The following is a 13,363-nucleotide window of genomic DNA, read 5'->3' as shown; positions in this document are numbered from 1 at the left end:
TCATGATATTAATTAACCCATGTAGCAATTTCCTCATTCATTCATATAGAACCCTAATTCCATCTGATATAACTTTCCTTCTGTTTGAAGTAATTCCTTTAACATTTTTGTTGTGCAGGTCTGTAGGTGTTGAATTCTCTCAGCTTTTATATGTCTGAATGAGTCTACTTCAATTTTATTCTTGAAAAAATCTTTTCATAGAGTAAACAAATTCTAGGTTGACAGTTATTTTTACTTTCAGTACCTCCACTTCTAGCTTGCATTGTTTTCTGTAAGGAATTTGTTGTCATCCTTTATCTTTTTTCCTGTATGTAACATATATTTTTCCCTCTAGCTGCTTTTATGATTTTTTTTTCTCTTTATCAACAGTATTGAGCAATTTGATTATGATGTGCCTTGTTAAGTTTCCTTCATGTTCCTTTTGCTTGAAGTTCTTTGATCTTGAATCTGTGAGTTTATAGTTTTCATCAAATTTGGACATTTTTCAGCCATTATGTCTCAAAATCCCCCCATCCTCCTCTGGTGACTCCAAATTATTCATATAATAGGCCACCTGAGGCTGTGTATCCACAATTCACTGGTGCTATGTTAATTTTATGTATGTGTGTTTCATTTCTGTGTTTCAGTTTCTATTGTTAGGTCATCAAGTTCATTGATCTTTTCTTCTGCAATGTTTAATCTGTATTAAACACTGTATATAGGGACACCTGGGTGGCTCAGTCGGTTAAAGCGGCTGCCTTCCACTCAGGTCATGATCCCAGGGTCCTGGGATCAAGTCCCACATTGGGCTCTCCGCTTGGCGGGGAGCCTGTTTCTCCCTCTGCCTGCCGTTCCCCTGCTTGTATGTTCCCTCTCTCTCTCTATCTGACAAATAAATAAAATCTTTAAAAAATAAAACCACTGTATATACATATACATTAATCTGTATTAAACAGATTATACATTAATCTGTATTAAACATGCACTGTACTTTCCATTTCAGACATATTTCTCATCATTAGGACTTTGATTAAACCATTTAAATATCTTTCAGTCTCTAACATGTTCAAGTTTTCCCTCAAGTTTCTTAAAGATCTAGGCATGTGGTTAAAATACTGTTTTAATATTCTTATCTAGTAATTCTATCACTGATATCATTTCTGGGTCAGTTTTAATTGACTTTTCTCCTTATATGGGCTGTATTTTCCTGCTCTTCTGTGTGTCTGATAATTTTTTTATAGCTTTGAGATATAACTGACATATAAAATTATATAAATTCAAGGTGTATGATGATTTGATACATGTATACATTACAAAATGATTACCACAGTAAGTTTAGTTAACAAATCCATTACCTAATAATTTTTTTGTGTGGTGAGAACATTTAAGATCTACTCTTTCTTAACAACTTTCAAGGATACAATAAAATGTACTGTTAACTATAGTCACTACGCTGTACATTAAATCCCCAGAACTTATTCACCTTATAAGTGGAAGTTAGTACACTCTGTCAACATCTCCAAATCTCCAACCCTGAGCCCAGGGCAACTACCAATCTACTCTATGAGTACAGCTTTTTTAGATTTCACATATAAGTGAGATCATAGTGTTTTGTCTTTCTCTGGTTCATTTCACTTAGGATAATGTCCTCAAGGTTCATCCAAGTTATCACAAATACCAGGATTTCTTTTTTTATGGCTGAATAATATTCACACACACACACCCCCCACCCATTTTTTTTTATTCATTCATCTACTGACAAACACTTAGGTTGTTTCCATGTCTTGGCTATTGTAAACAATGCCACACTGAACATGGGAGTGCAGATCCTTTTAAAACAATGATTTTATTTCCTTCAGATATATACCCAGAAGAGGGATTGCTGGATTATATGGTAGTTCTTTTTTTTTTTTTTTTTTTTACCTTTTCCTGTGTTTTTCTATAGTGGCTGCAACAATTTATATTCCCACCAACAGTGTACAAAGTTTCCCTTTTCTCCACATCCTCACCAGCTCTTCCTATTTCTTTTCTTTTTGATAACAGCCATTCTAACAGATGTGAGGTAATATCTCATTGTGGGTTTGATTTGCATTTCCCTGATGATTAGTGATGTTGAGAAACTTTTCATGTACCTATGAGTCATATGTATGTATTCTTTGGAAAAAATGTCTTTTCAGGTCCTTTGCCCATTTGTTAATCAGGTTATTTTTTGCTATTGAGTTATATGAGTTCCTTACACATTTTCTCCATTAATTCCTTACCAGTTATAGGTTTGCAAATATTTTCTCTTATTCTACAGATTGCCTTTTCATTTTGTTGATTGTTTCTTTTGCTGTTTGATGCAGTCCCACTTGTTTATTTTTGCTTTGGGGGCTTAGACTTTCAGTGTCATATCCAAAAAATCATTGCAAACACCAATGTCAAGGAGCTTTTTACCTATGTTTTCTTCTAGGAGTTTTATAGCTTCGGGTCTTACATTTACATTTAAGTTTTTAATCCATTTTGAGTTCATTTTTGAAAGTGGTGTACACCAGGGATCCAATTTCATTCTTTTGCATTTGAATATACAATTTTCCCAACACTATTTATTGAAGAGACACATGCCTGATAATTTCTGATTGGATGTAGAACACTGTAAAGTTAATCTTGCTGAATGCTTGATATGTTTGTATTCATAAAGATATTCTTGAGTTTATGGTTCCTTGTAAATACTATAATCCCTTCAGGTCTTGCTTTTAAGCTTTATTGGCAGGATCAGAGCAACATAATCTATGTTTAATTTTTTTCCCCACTTTTGTGCAACATCATTCTTAGTCCTCTAACCAATGCCCTGGGAATTATGAGGTTTTGGAAGCAAGGTCTATCATCTGCCCTCTGTGAGCTCTACGGACCATTCCTTCTAATCCTTTTGGGTGGTTTGTTCCTTGGCCTCTCAGTTATTTTCCTCATACGCATGTGACTGTTTCAGTATTCCCCTCTGCAGATCACTGTGTATAACTTTACTGCTTCTTATCCAATATCTTTAGGGCTGCGATTTTATATATTTAGTCTGGTGCTTTAAGTTATTTGTAATGAAGGTCCTCATACTCCAACTGGGCAGGTAGTTCCCATCAATTTTTAAAAACTAGAGGGTTTGGATGCTTTGTTTAAAAAATACTGTCATTTGTGTGTCCCCTTCCATTTCTTCTGTACTTACAGCTTTAATATCACATATGTTACCAAAGTGCCTATGGTGATTCAGTGAATTACTCAGAATCAGAGGAAGGGAACTTGGGGAGAAGGGCAAAGAGAAGCTCAATATACTTAGTACTTAAAAATCAAAAGTTCAGAATTGAATTTCCCCTCAAATAGGAGGTTCATGTAGGCAAGCCCATACATTGGAACACGAACTTATTTCTGCCAAATGAGTCATTAACATTTAACTTGAGTAGATTATTATAAACATTGTTCTGAAAATACAATTCACAAAGTGCTAATACATTATACAAGAATTCAAACAAACAAGAAAAGGAAAGGATAACATCGAAAATGTTGTTTTCATATAATACCTTCTGTTGCCATGCCCCAACTTCCCATCTTCTGCCTCACCCCAAGAGTAAACTTCTCCTTCTGAAGAGAGGGCAAGACAGTGTTTTCCTCCTGAGTTCACAGCTACTTTCTTAATAAACACGTGCTGAATGGATTCAAGTAATGTTGGGGTAGATACCGACTCTGTCCCTCCAATTCCTAGTCTGCCACCTGCACCATATCCAGTGGCATACAGCTAAGACAAGAAAAATATAAATATCAGGTTTTTGTCTAAATTTATCCCTATATTTTAGTAATCAACCAGCTCAATCAGTGCCCGAGACATTTTTACCACAGAGAAATGAAATTAAAAATTAAAAATCACAGGAATGTTTATAACATTTTTTGTGTTTTATTAAAACTCTAAAAATGAAAGAAATAGTTATGACTATTAGAAATCCCAAATTTTTGAAAAGAAGATCTTTTCCCTGGAACAAATCCCTGATAATAACACTCACAGAAAAACTTAAATATATTTAATATTTCAGCAAGGCAGCATATAAATCACACAGTAGAATACACTATTTTTCTTTCATTCTCGGTGGGAAATTATTTCAGGACACAAGTTTTATCTTTTTTTTTTTTTTAAACAGACTGCCTTTTCCAAATGTGTATCAAACATCCCTCCTATAAAAACTTAAATGTTGTTTCATACTGTTTCAAATGCATTGCTGCACTGACACAAGAGTAAGGAAACCTCAAGGACTAAAACAGGAAATGAAACCAAGAACTCGGGTTGATAGATGAGCCCTAAAGTCAGTGTCCCCTGGGAAGGTTTTGAGAATCTTTAGCACACAGGGTGTCAGGGGTAAAGTGCCAAAGCCTAAAAGGAGACTAGAAGGGTGAGGCTCCAGTGGGCCAACTGTGAATGAGAACTAAGAAGAAAACAACAAAGCAGGTTCCTTTCTCAATCTTAGCACTGAATTAGATGGGGGAAATCTCTCCTGAGAATTCATCACCACAGAAGCTTGTCATTAGATTGGTTTTCAGCCTGAATTTATGCTACATTTGGCGTAAATTCCTTAAAGAATTTAATTTACAATGTCTTAGACTGGTAAGGGTTATAAATTTTCTTTTGACGAGTGATTTCAAACTAAGCCTTAAAGAATTTCTACATAAAATCTTCCAAGGAAAATGGTCAGCTCATAGCTGAAAGAAGATGCCATCAGTGAGAGTCAGCAGAACAACAGTCCAATATTAAGTTTAGAGAAATAAAGCTGGAAGGTATCCCCAAGGAATAAGAAAGTGCAAAATTACCCAAAGCAGGACTTCCAGGAATTAAAAAGATAGTAACTGAAATAAAAAACCCACATATATTTAACAGCAGATCATAAACAGGTGAAGAAGAGATTACAGAACGAGAAGATGGGTCTGAAGATATTCTCTAGCATACAGCACAGAAACACAAAGAAAAGAAGAAACATGAAAAAGGTGTTAGAGATACAAAAGACAGACCCTTTGACTCAAACATCAATCAGAACTCACAGTTTCAGGTAGAGATCGCACAGAGAATATGAGAGAAGCAACACTGGGGAAAAAAAGTCTCTGGGGAAAAAAAGTCTAAGAATTTACCAGAGTTATTGAAAATTCACTTCTCAAGAGCCAGAAAGCCCCCCTCTCCCATCCCTTATCACCTGGCAAAAACAAAGTAAAATAAAAAAGACAGAAAAAATAAAAATAAAAATATATCATAGCAAAACTGTAGCTCACTAAAGAAAGATATTAAAAGCAGCCACAGAGAAAAGATTCATTACCTTCATTTGGGTAAAAATTAGTCTGACCGCTGACATCTCATTAGCAACAATGAAGGCCAAAAACCAGAAAAATTAAGCTTTTAACAGGAAGACTGAAAATAAGTCAACTGAAAATTTTATACTCTAGAACAGGGGTTAGCAAATTATGGCCCATGAGCCAAATCAGGCCCTACCATCTACTTTTGTAAATAAAGTTTTATTGGAACACAGACACATACATTCATTTACATATTGTTCACAGGTTGCTTACTGCAACAGAGACCATATGACCCATGTAGCTAAAAATACTACTGTGACCTTTACAGAAAATGTCTGCAACCCTTACTTTAGAAAAAGGACAAAATAAAGACATATTCAAGTAAAAAAAACAATCTGAGGATTAACCAACAAAAGACCCTCACTAAAGAAAACCGAAAATACATGCTTAAAGTAGAAGAAAAATGATTAAAGATGCAAGGTCTGAGACATAAGAAACAATGTGACAAAGATGTATACCACGTTGGGTAAATCTGGAAAAAAAACTTGGGTCTATATATAACAACAACAAAAATAATAATGCCTATCATTCCCTAATGGGTTTGCACCAAAACACAGGATAACAAAAGATCAGTATTTGTATTATTTGGGAGGAGGACAGAAATACTAATTCACTTCAGATTTTACTAATGCATGTTAAAATAACCAGGAAACAACTAAAAGACACAGAATTCTCCAGAGAAGAGAAAGAGAAGGATATACTTCAACTCTTCTTAATGAGACTAGCACAATCTTGATACTCTTGGCAGGCAACTTCTGATGTGGTTCCCAGGGTCCCTGATTCCCACCCTGTGTAATCCCTTCTCCTTGAACATGGGCTACACCTAGTGACTCAATTCTAATGGACAGAACATGGCAACAGGAATGGACTGTCACTTTTGGATTAGGTCACATAAGACTGTGACTTGGTCTTGCTATCACTTTCTCTTGCCCCATCCCCCTTGCTTGTTCTGATGAAGCCAGCTGCACACGTGAGGTGGCAAAGAACTGAAGGCAGCCTCAACCAACCATTCATGAGGAACTGAATCTTCAGTACAGCCTTGAGGCAACTACAGCCTGGTGAGAGATCCTGGGAGGGAGGATCAAGCTAAGTCACCTCCAGAGTCCTGCCCCAGAGAAACTGCAAGTTAATAAATGTATACTTAAGTTAATTGTTGTAAGTTAAATATATAAATAATAGAGTATCAAAACCAAACAAGGAGTGTATAAGACAGGAACATTATAATGATCGCATTCATGATCTTGGAGCTCCCAAAAATCCCAAACAAGATATTCATAAACACAAACCAAAAAATAAAAGAAATCTTGACCAAGTTGGGTTTCTCCAAAGAATGCAAGGGGTTTACTATAAGAAAACCAATTAATCCAATTCACTACATGAATCCACTAAAGGAGAATACATAAATAGAAATGGTTTTTTAAATGTAGAAGGAGAAAGAAATTTCCTTAATCTCATACAAAGCATCCACCAAAATCTCATAGTAAGTGTGTGAAATATTCAATCAGCGTTTGCTTTGCAGCCTGGATTAAGACAAGAACAAGCCCACAACTACCAACCCTGCTCAATATTATACCACAACTCCTACCCGGCGCAATGAGCTTTCTTTCCTCCACACAAAAGGAAAAAAAATAAAAGAAATGAACTGAAAAGGAACAAAATTTACAGATGACTCTCTATAAAGACGATACAAGAAATCCTGACATATACAAAGGAAAGAAAAAAGTAGAAGAAGGTCACCAGACATAAAGTCAATATATAAATATCAACCATTTCATCATACTAACAGCAATTAATTTTTTAAAACAGCATTACAATAGCTAACAAAAAAGGAGTACTCTAAGGTATTATTGATATGCAAACAATACACTTTTTAATGTATGCTGTATTTCAAAATAAAAACTACGAAGTTATAGAACACATTGAAGATCATACAGAAATATTTAGAATGGTGACTGCCTCCAGCACACCATGAGTACTATTAACCTTGAGATAATGTTTCAATATAGAATCCTTATACATACCGTGGACCCAACAATGCACTCTAGCCATAGCAGTCTCTTAGTTTTAATGTCAGTATGACACAGAAAATGTACCCTTACCTTTCCATCAGCTGTCACTGCAAAGAGAGTCTGTTCTCCTCCAATTAGCTGCACAGGCCTGAGAGTTGCAAGGGCTTCACATGGAGTGGGAACTTTAACTTTTGCACCTTCGATGCCCCCAAGCTGTCCCCTGTGATTATGCCCCCATCCATAAATTGTTCCGCTGCCGCCAGCAGAAAGAGTCCAGTCATCGGGTCGCCTACAACAAACATTAAGTGAACAACTGACGTGGGAAAGAAGTGCACATGAAACACCTTTCTCCAGTATACAACATTATTCTTGGTTCTGATATAATAACCTGTTCATCCACTGCACAAGTTGTTCATCTTGCTCTCTTTTAAAAATGTCGTGGCTCTCATGGAGAACATCCATGTGTTCGCTGTCTGCCATTAACTCACGAATTTTCTTAGCCACCTAGACAACATTATTATGAGATTATCAATCAAACATTCATCTCTCAAAAATAAAAGAAATAAGATAAAAAAACACAGGAATAATCCCCGTCTAATAATCTGAGAGAATGCCAACATCAACATTGTGATATTTATAGTTAATAAGCAAAACTAATATGATTATATCAAGTCTAAGACATTTGAAAATATCTTAACATATCTTTATAATACCATTATATCTTTAGTTTACTAAAAATAAACTTTAACTGAAATTCACAGTATCTGTTTATTCATTTTCACCTGTGTGCTTTTTTCTTTATGGTACTCCTTTGTAAGAGAATGTTGCTCTGTCTCATAATATTGGCATCTTTTTATACAACAGCTGAAAAAGGAAAATGTTTTTACATTCCAAAAGTGATTTAAAAATAACATGCAATACCTCATCAAGAAAAAGACGTGGCAATGGTGTTCTTTTGTCCAGGGCCACAGCAACACGGGAGGCCATGCAGTACCTTCGGAACCAAGCCCACTTGTGCGTCTCAGCACAGCAGGGGAGAGTATCTAGTTCCAGGTCACAAGCAAGAGCTACCAGTACCTGCAGCAACCAAAAATTAGTAACACAAGGAAGCTCAGAAATGCAGCTAACATTCCACTTCTCCAGTACTGCATACTAAAGACAAACACCATTATAGGGTTTCTGTGAGTCCTCATTCAGGAGCTCCTTATTCCAGGCTGACTGCCATGTGCCAAGCAAGTATTTCACCATCACCAGTAATGTGGATTATTCCTACCCAGCCCTTAGTGATGCACCTGACACACAGGACCTCAGATCTGACAACTGCTACAATACTTGCTGCCTAAGTCAAGCATCTCAAAGTACACTAATACTTGGTTAAAGTATTAAGGGCTTAAGTCACATGGTCATTTCTGGACATTTTTCATATTCAACTTCAGCAATACCTGTCTGTATCTGTCCTCAAGGGGGCCTGAAATGCAATGCACTACACATGACCACTCTTGGTGGCTCTCCTCATCACTTGAAAGCAAGTCAAACATTACCTTAAAGAATGGGCTGTGGAGCAGCTGCTTGCCACCTCTTACAATAGGATCTTCATATTCAAACTGCCTTTGCAAAGCTTCTGGAAGGCCTTTTACCAAAGCAGCAAGAGCACTACCTGTAAAACTCTAAAAAAACAACAAAATTATTTCCTTTGGATAGCAAAGCAATCCAAAATGTAGGGGAAGTAGGTGTTTTGGTTCTATGAGTCAAATGTTTTGTTTTGTTGGTACTATTTGCCCTAAAAAAAGGTGTATTGGTATTTTTCAAATAGGTTTGATGAACACTAAAATTAAAAATAAAAGCTTGAAAATTCACCTCAGAATGCTTGGTCTTGATTTCAGTATAGCCACTTGCAGGGAACCAGTCCCTTTCCAGCTCACAAAGTCCCATCTCCTAAGATGGTTAAGATCAAGCATCCTTTCAACAGTAACTACCTCATACAGCAACAAAGGGATGTTGTGAGCCAGACTTGTTGCAAAGTCTAACAGACACAATCCTATGCTCACAGCCATTGACACATCTCTGTCTCCAAAAATCACAAGCCAGTCTGCACTCAGTATATGGAGCAACATAAACGGGTCTGGATGGGACAAAGGTGGCCTTATTCTTATGTAGAATTTCTCAACTCTTCTCAGTGATTTAAAAGTTTAAATTATTTAAGCAACATTTTATTCCCAAAGGTCAAACATCTAGAAACTAATTTAACGTTCCATACCAAAGCTCTTGCTTCCCCATCATTATCTCCAAGTAGCCTGTTTATGTTAATTGATTGCCCAAATTCAGTTGTGAGCAGTTTCCTCAGTCTTTGAAGGGCCCACATTCTGTGACTGGCAGCTAAAATGAGCAGACAGAACATATCAGAAGCTTGGCCATTTTTCCCACCAAGTACAACAGACAAGATAATCAAGGTGCTATTTACCTAAGGCACTCAGCTGTGCACAGGCTGCCAGCGACGCTGCGAGGCGAGGGACAATGCTTCTGTTTGAGGTGAGGTTGAGGCGGAAGTCTAACAGACATGTCACCAAGTCCATGGATGGACAGGAGAGCACGCAGCGATCGGAAAGGAGGTCTTTAGGGCCTGAGAAATGAGCGCTGTAAATGTCCCTGTGTTGAACAGGATGAGGGCTATCCCACAAGGAGACCTACACAAATCTGACCCAGTGGACCTTGTCTACCCGGACGCTGTGGTTACAGAGCTGCCCATGGTCCTGCCACTGTCTGTGTCACAACTACACTCTGTACACTGACATTTTATCTGAAAATCAAACAGCTTAAGAAGTGCAACCAGCAGGGTGCCGGGGTGGCTCAGTCAGTTAAGTGTCTGCCTTTGGCTCAGGTCATGATCCCAGGCCTGGGTAGAGCCCTGTATTGGGCTCTCTGCTAGCAGGGAGTCTATTTGTTCCTCTCCCGCTGCCCCAGCCCCTACTCTTGCTCTCTTTCTCTCTCTCAAATAAACAAATAAAATCTTTAAAACAAACAAACAAACAAAAGAAGTGCAACCAGCAATAACTCCTTTCCCATTAGGTGATGGACTGCTAACATCCTAACCACTAGACTGCTGAGGTGGCTCTTTGGCAGTTCTAATCATCACTGCAGTGGGGCCTTGGGCAGGGCTGGCTCCCAACACATCAGGAGAAGGCAGACTATGAAGTACTAAATGAAAATGGTTTGTGTGTCCACCTTGCTTGAGTCATCAGGAGTTGGATGCCGCCAGGTCCCCCACTTACCTGCAGCTGGCATGATGGGATAGACTGTGAAGCGCCAGCCCCACCCATTCACAGACCCATCACTGATGAACTTCCACTTCAACTCATCCCCTGGGATGCGCAGCTCACTGGACCAGTCAGACCATTCTCGGCCTAGTAGAGAAAAGTAGGCCCTGGGGTTGGGTTCTCTCCATCATGTGATCAACACAAACTTCTTTAGATACAAAGCAAAATCATCTACACTGTATCTGAAGAACAGCTGGCTCCTCCAACCCAAGTTCTCCCAAATTTGAGTTCATACTACTCCTAGTGAGTAACATTTAATACATACTGTCCTTCCATACACACTATACCAAATACTAGGGAAACTGCGGACAGGTAGGCACTGCCTGATGGAAACACACATACATAACTACAACATGGTGTGAGAGAACAGCAAAGTCAGCCAGCACACACACCAGGTCAAGGGCTTATAGGGAAGTTTCCAGGGGAAGGTCTTATATGATGGCAGTTCCCCAGGAAACAGGATAAAGAGCCCCAGCTTTCCCCGGAGAGGGTACAATTTTATAAAAAACCTTAGCCCAGCCCTCACTGAATCAATTATCAACTGAGTCCCTGTAGGCAGCTTTCTTATACATCAACCTCTACCTTGCACAAGCCTGGTACTGCCACATGTCTTACAGCACCATCTCTAACTATCTGGGTGAAACTGGGCTTCCCAGACTGCCTGTGTCCCAAGGACCCAACAGGAAACCTGTAATCCCACCCATCACTGGTGAGGTGCAGAAACAACTAGTATAATTATCTTACTGAAAGTATTAGAAAGAGGCAGATAAAACCTACTGTATTTTGCAGCAAAATAGCTTATTGTCCCATCCTTAAGTGTCACATAAAAATGAAGCAGTTGCATTCTGTTTAGTAAGTTAACAGTTCTATTTTATGAAGGCAAGCAGACAGCGTCCTGCTCAACCCTCCTTCACACCTGACCGCACGGAGACAATCCTGTTGACACCGTCCATGACTGTGAGAGGGTCGTGGCGCCTCTCTGTAGAGCATTGCCGGTCAAACTCCACCCTGAGTCCTTCTGCCCCTGGAGGTCAAATGAGCACAAAACACAGTGTTTATTCCCAACTGACGTACCACAGCCAAGGCCATAAGCCACAACACACCACACAGAAACAGTGAGACTAAAATGATGTTTAACAGCTAATGAAAAGCAGAAAGGCAGAAAGAACTGACCTCAAAGACAAGAATCTAAGACTAACTGCCCCTTTCCCCTCACCCTGTCTCCCACAGAAGACTTCAACAGTGATGGAAAGGCCAAGAAGAAACTTTTGCTTGGCTAATTCATTTTATGCTCTCACTTCTGGGCAAATTTTCATTGGCAGACCAAGCTTTATTATTCCCCCCCACACACACACACACATTTAAAATGCCATTTGAAATATTCATCAAACGTTTAAGCTTCGATCTAGAGTCTTCTTTGGACAAATTAGCTTACAAAAAAATTAATGAAGGGCAGGACCTAGGTTATGGTAGAAAGAAGAGGTTAGCAAATCCTTCTTTCAAAGCAGCTATAAAAAACCACACAAAATTATAAAAGACAATGATCCCAGGGCTCTGAAAATAAAGGCAAACAACTAATTGAGAAGTGTTTATGAAAAAAACTGCCAAACATGGGTAGAGACAGTGAGTGTCTATGGTGTTCTTGCCTGGGTATGCTTTTTTTTTTAATTTTTTATTGTTATGTTAATTACCATACATTACATCATTAGTTTTTGATATAGTGTTCCATGATTCATTGTTTGCGTATAACACCCAGTGCTCCATGCAGAACTCGCCCTCTTTAATACCCATCACCAGGCTAACCCATCTTCCCACCTCCTCCCCTCTAGAACCCTTAGTTTGTTTTTCAGAGTCCATCATCTCTCATGGTTCGTCTCCCCCTCCGATTTCCCCCCTTCATTCTTCCTCTTCTGCTATCTTCTTGTTTTTTTTAACATATAATGTATTATTTGTTTCAGAGGTACAGAGCTATGATTCAACAGTCTTGCACAATTCACAGCACTCACCATAGCACATACCCTCCCCAATGTCTATCACCCAGCCACCCCATCCCTCCCACCCCCCACCACTCCAGCAACCCTCAGTTTGTTTCCTGAGATTAAGAATTCCTCATATCAGTGAGGTCATATGATACATGTCTTTCTCTGATTGACTTATTTCGCTCAGCATAACACCCTCCAGTTCCATCCCCATCATTGCAAATGGCAAGATTTCATTCCTTTTGATGGCTGCATAATATTCCATTGGATATATATGGGTATGTTTTTATCCAAGCTGGAAGACAGTTCTACCAGGATGAGACTCTGCCTCCAGCAGAAGCTGACTGGTATAGAGTAGGAAGGAGAAAATGCATGCCAAGATCATTGCCAGTAAAAGGACCAACAAGAAAGTCTCCATCTCCACTGGCCTGAGAACAGTTTCACTAGATGTCAGATCTGAGAACTAGCTGGAAATTTAACAGGGAATCATAAAATACAGAGACCACAGAAGGGCTACTGAGGGCATCAGGGAGGCCTGGAAAAACTGGGATGCACACACACAGGAAAACTGCCAAGACACTGAATTCTATGCCCTCCCTGCTTCCACCCACATGTAGAGCCATCAGCAGAAGGGGAGATCAGTAGGCTTGAGCATAAGCCAAGAAGATATAGAATAAACCCTAGAAGTCAGGCTAGAAAACAGAAGAGTGAAGCCAAGACATCA

At 38.7% G+C, this 13,363-nt stretch overlaps 1 protein-coding gene across 8 annotated transcripts in view; it reads right to left on the bottom strand.

Annotated features, from left to right (window-relative positions):
• Positions 1 to 13,363, bottom strand: part of HERC2 (HECT and RLD domain containing E3 ubiquitin protein ligase 2) — a 260,003-nt gene that overhangs the window by 35,213 nt on the left and 211,427 nt on the right. For all 8 annotated transcript variants that reach the window (XR_004682606.1, XM_035023922.1, XM_035023920.1 and 5 more), the window contains 9 exons: positions 11,577 to 11,684; positions 10,616 to 10,747; positions 9,808 to 9,966; positions 9,604 to 9,722; positions 8,888 to 9,013; positions 8,268 to 8,423; positions 7,735 to 7,850; positions 7,437 to 7,635; positions 3,528 to 3,742 (listed from right to left, as the gene is read on the bottom strand). Coding sequence is in view for 7 of the 8 variants with exons in the window: in XM_035023922.1 (XP_034879813.1) it covers positions 3,528 to 3,742; positions 7,437 to 7,635; positions 7,735 to 7,850; positions 8,268 to 8,423; positions 8,888 to 9,013; positions 9,604 to 9,722; positions 9,808 to 9,966; positions 10,616 to 10,747; positions 11,577 to 11,684 (1,330 nt within the window). In the remaining variant the exon portion in view is untranslated. The remainder of the gene's footprint in view (positions 1 to 3,527; positions 3,743 to 7,436; positions 7,636 to 7,734; positions 7,851 to 8,267; positions 8,424 to 8,887; positions 9,014 to 9,603; positions 9,723 to 9,807; positions 9,967 to 10,615; positions 10,748 to 11,576; positions 11,685 to 13,363) is intronic.

The sequence above is a fragment of the Mirounga leonina genome, unplaced genomic scaffold (genome assembly GCF_011800145.1).
Source record: "Mirounga leonina isolate KUSES-001 unplaced genomic scaffold, KU_Mleo_1.0 Mir_178, whole genome shotgun sequence".
In the NCBI taxonomy this organism is placed as follows: domain Eukaryota; kingdom Metazoa; phylum Chordata; class Mammalia; order Carnivora; family Phocidae; genus Mirounga; species Mirounga leonina.
The sequence above is the reverse complement of the archived record's forward strand: the minus strand, read 5'-3'. Positions and strand labels throughout refer to the sequence as shown.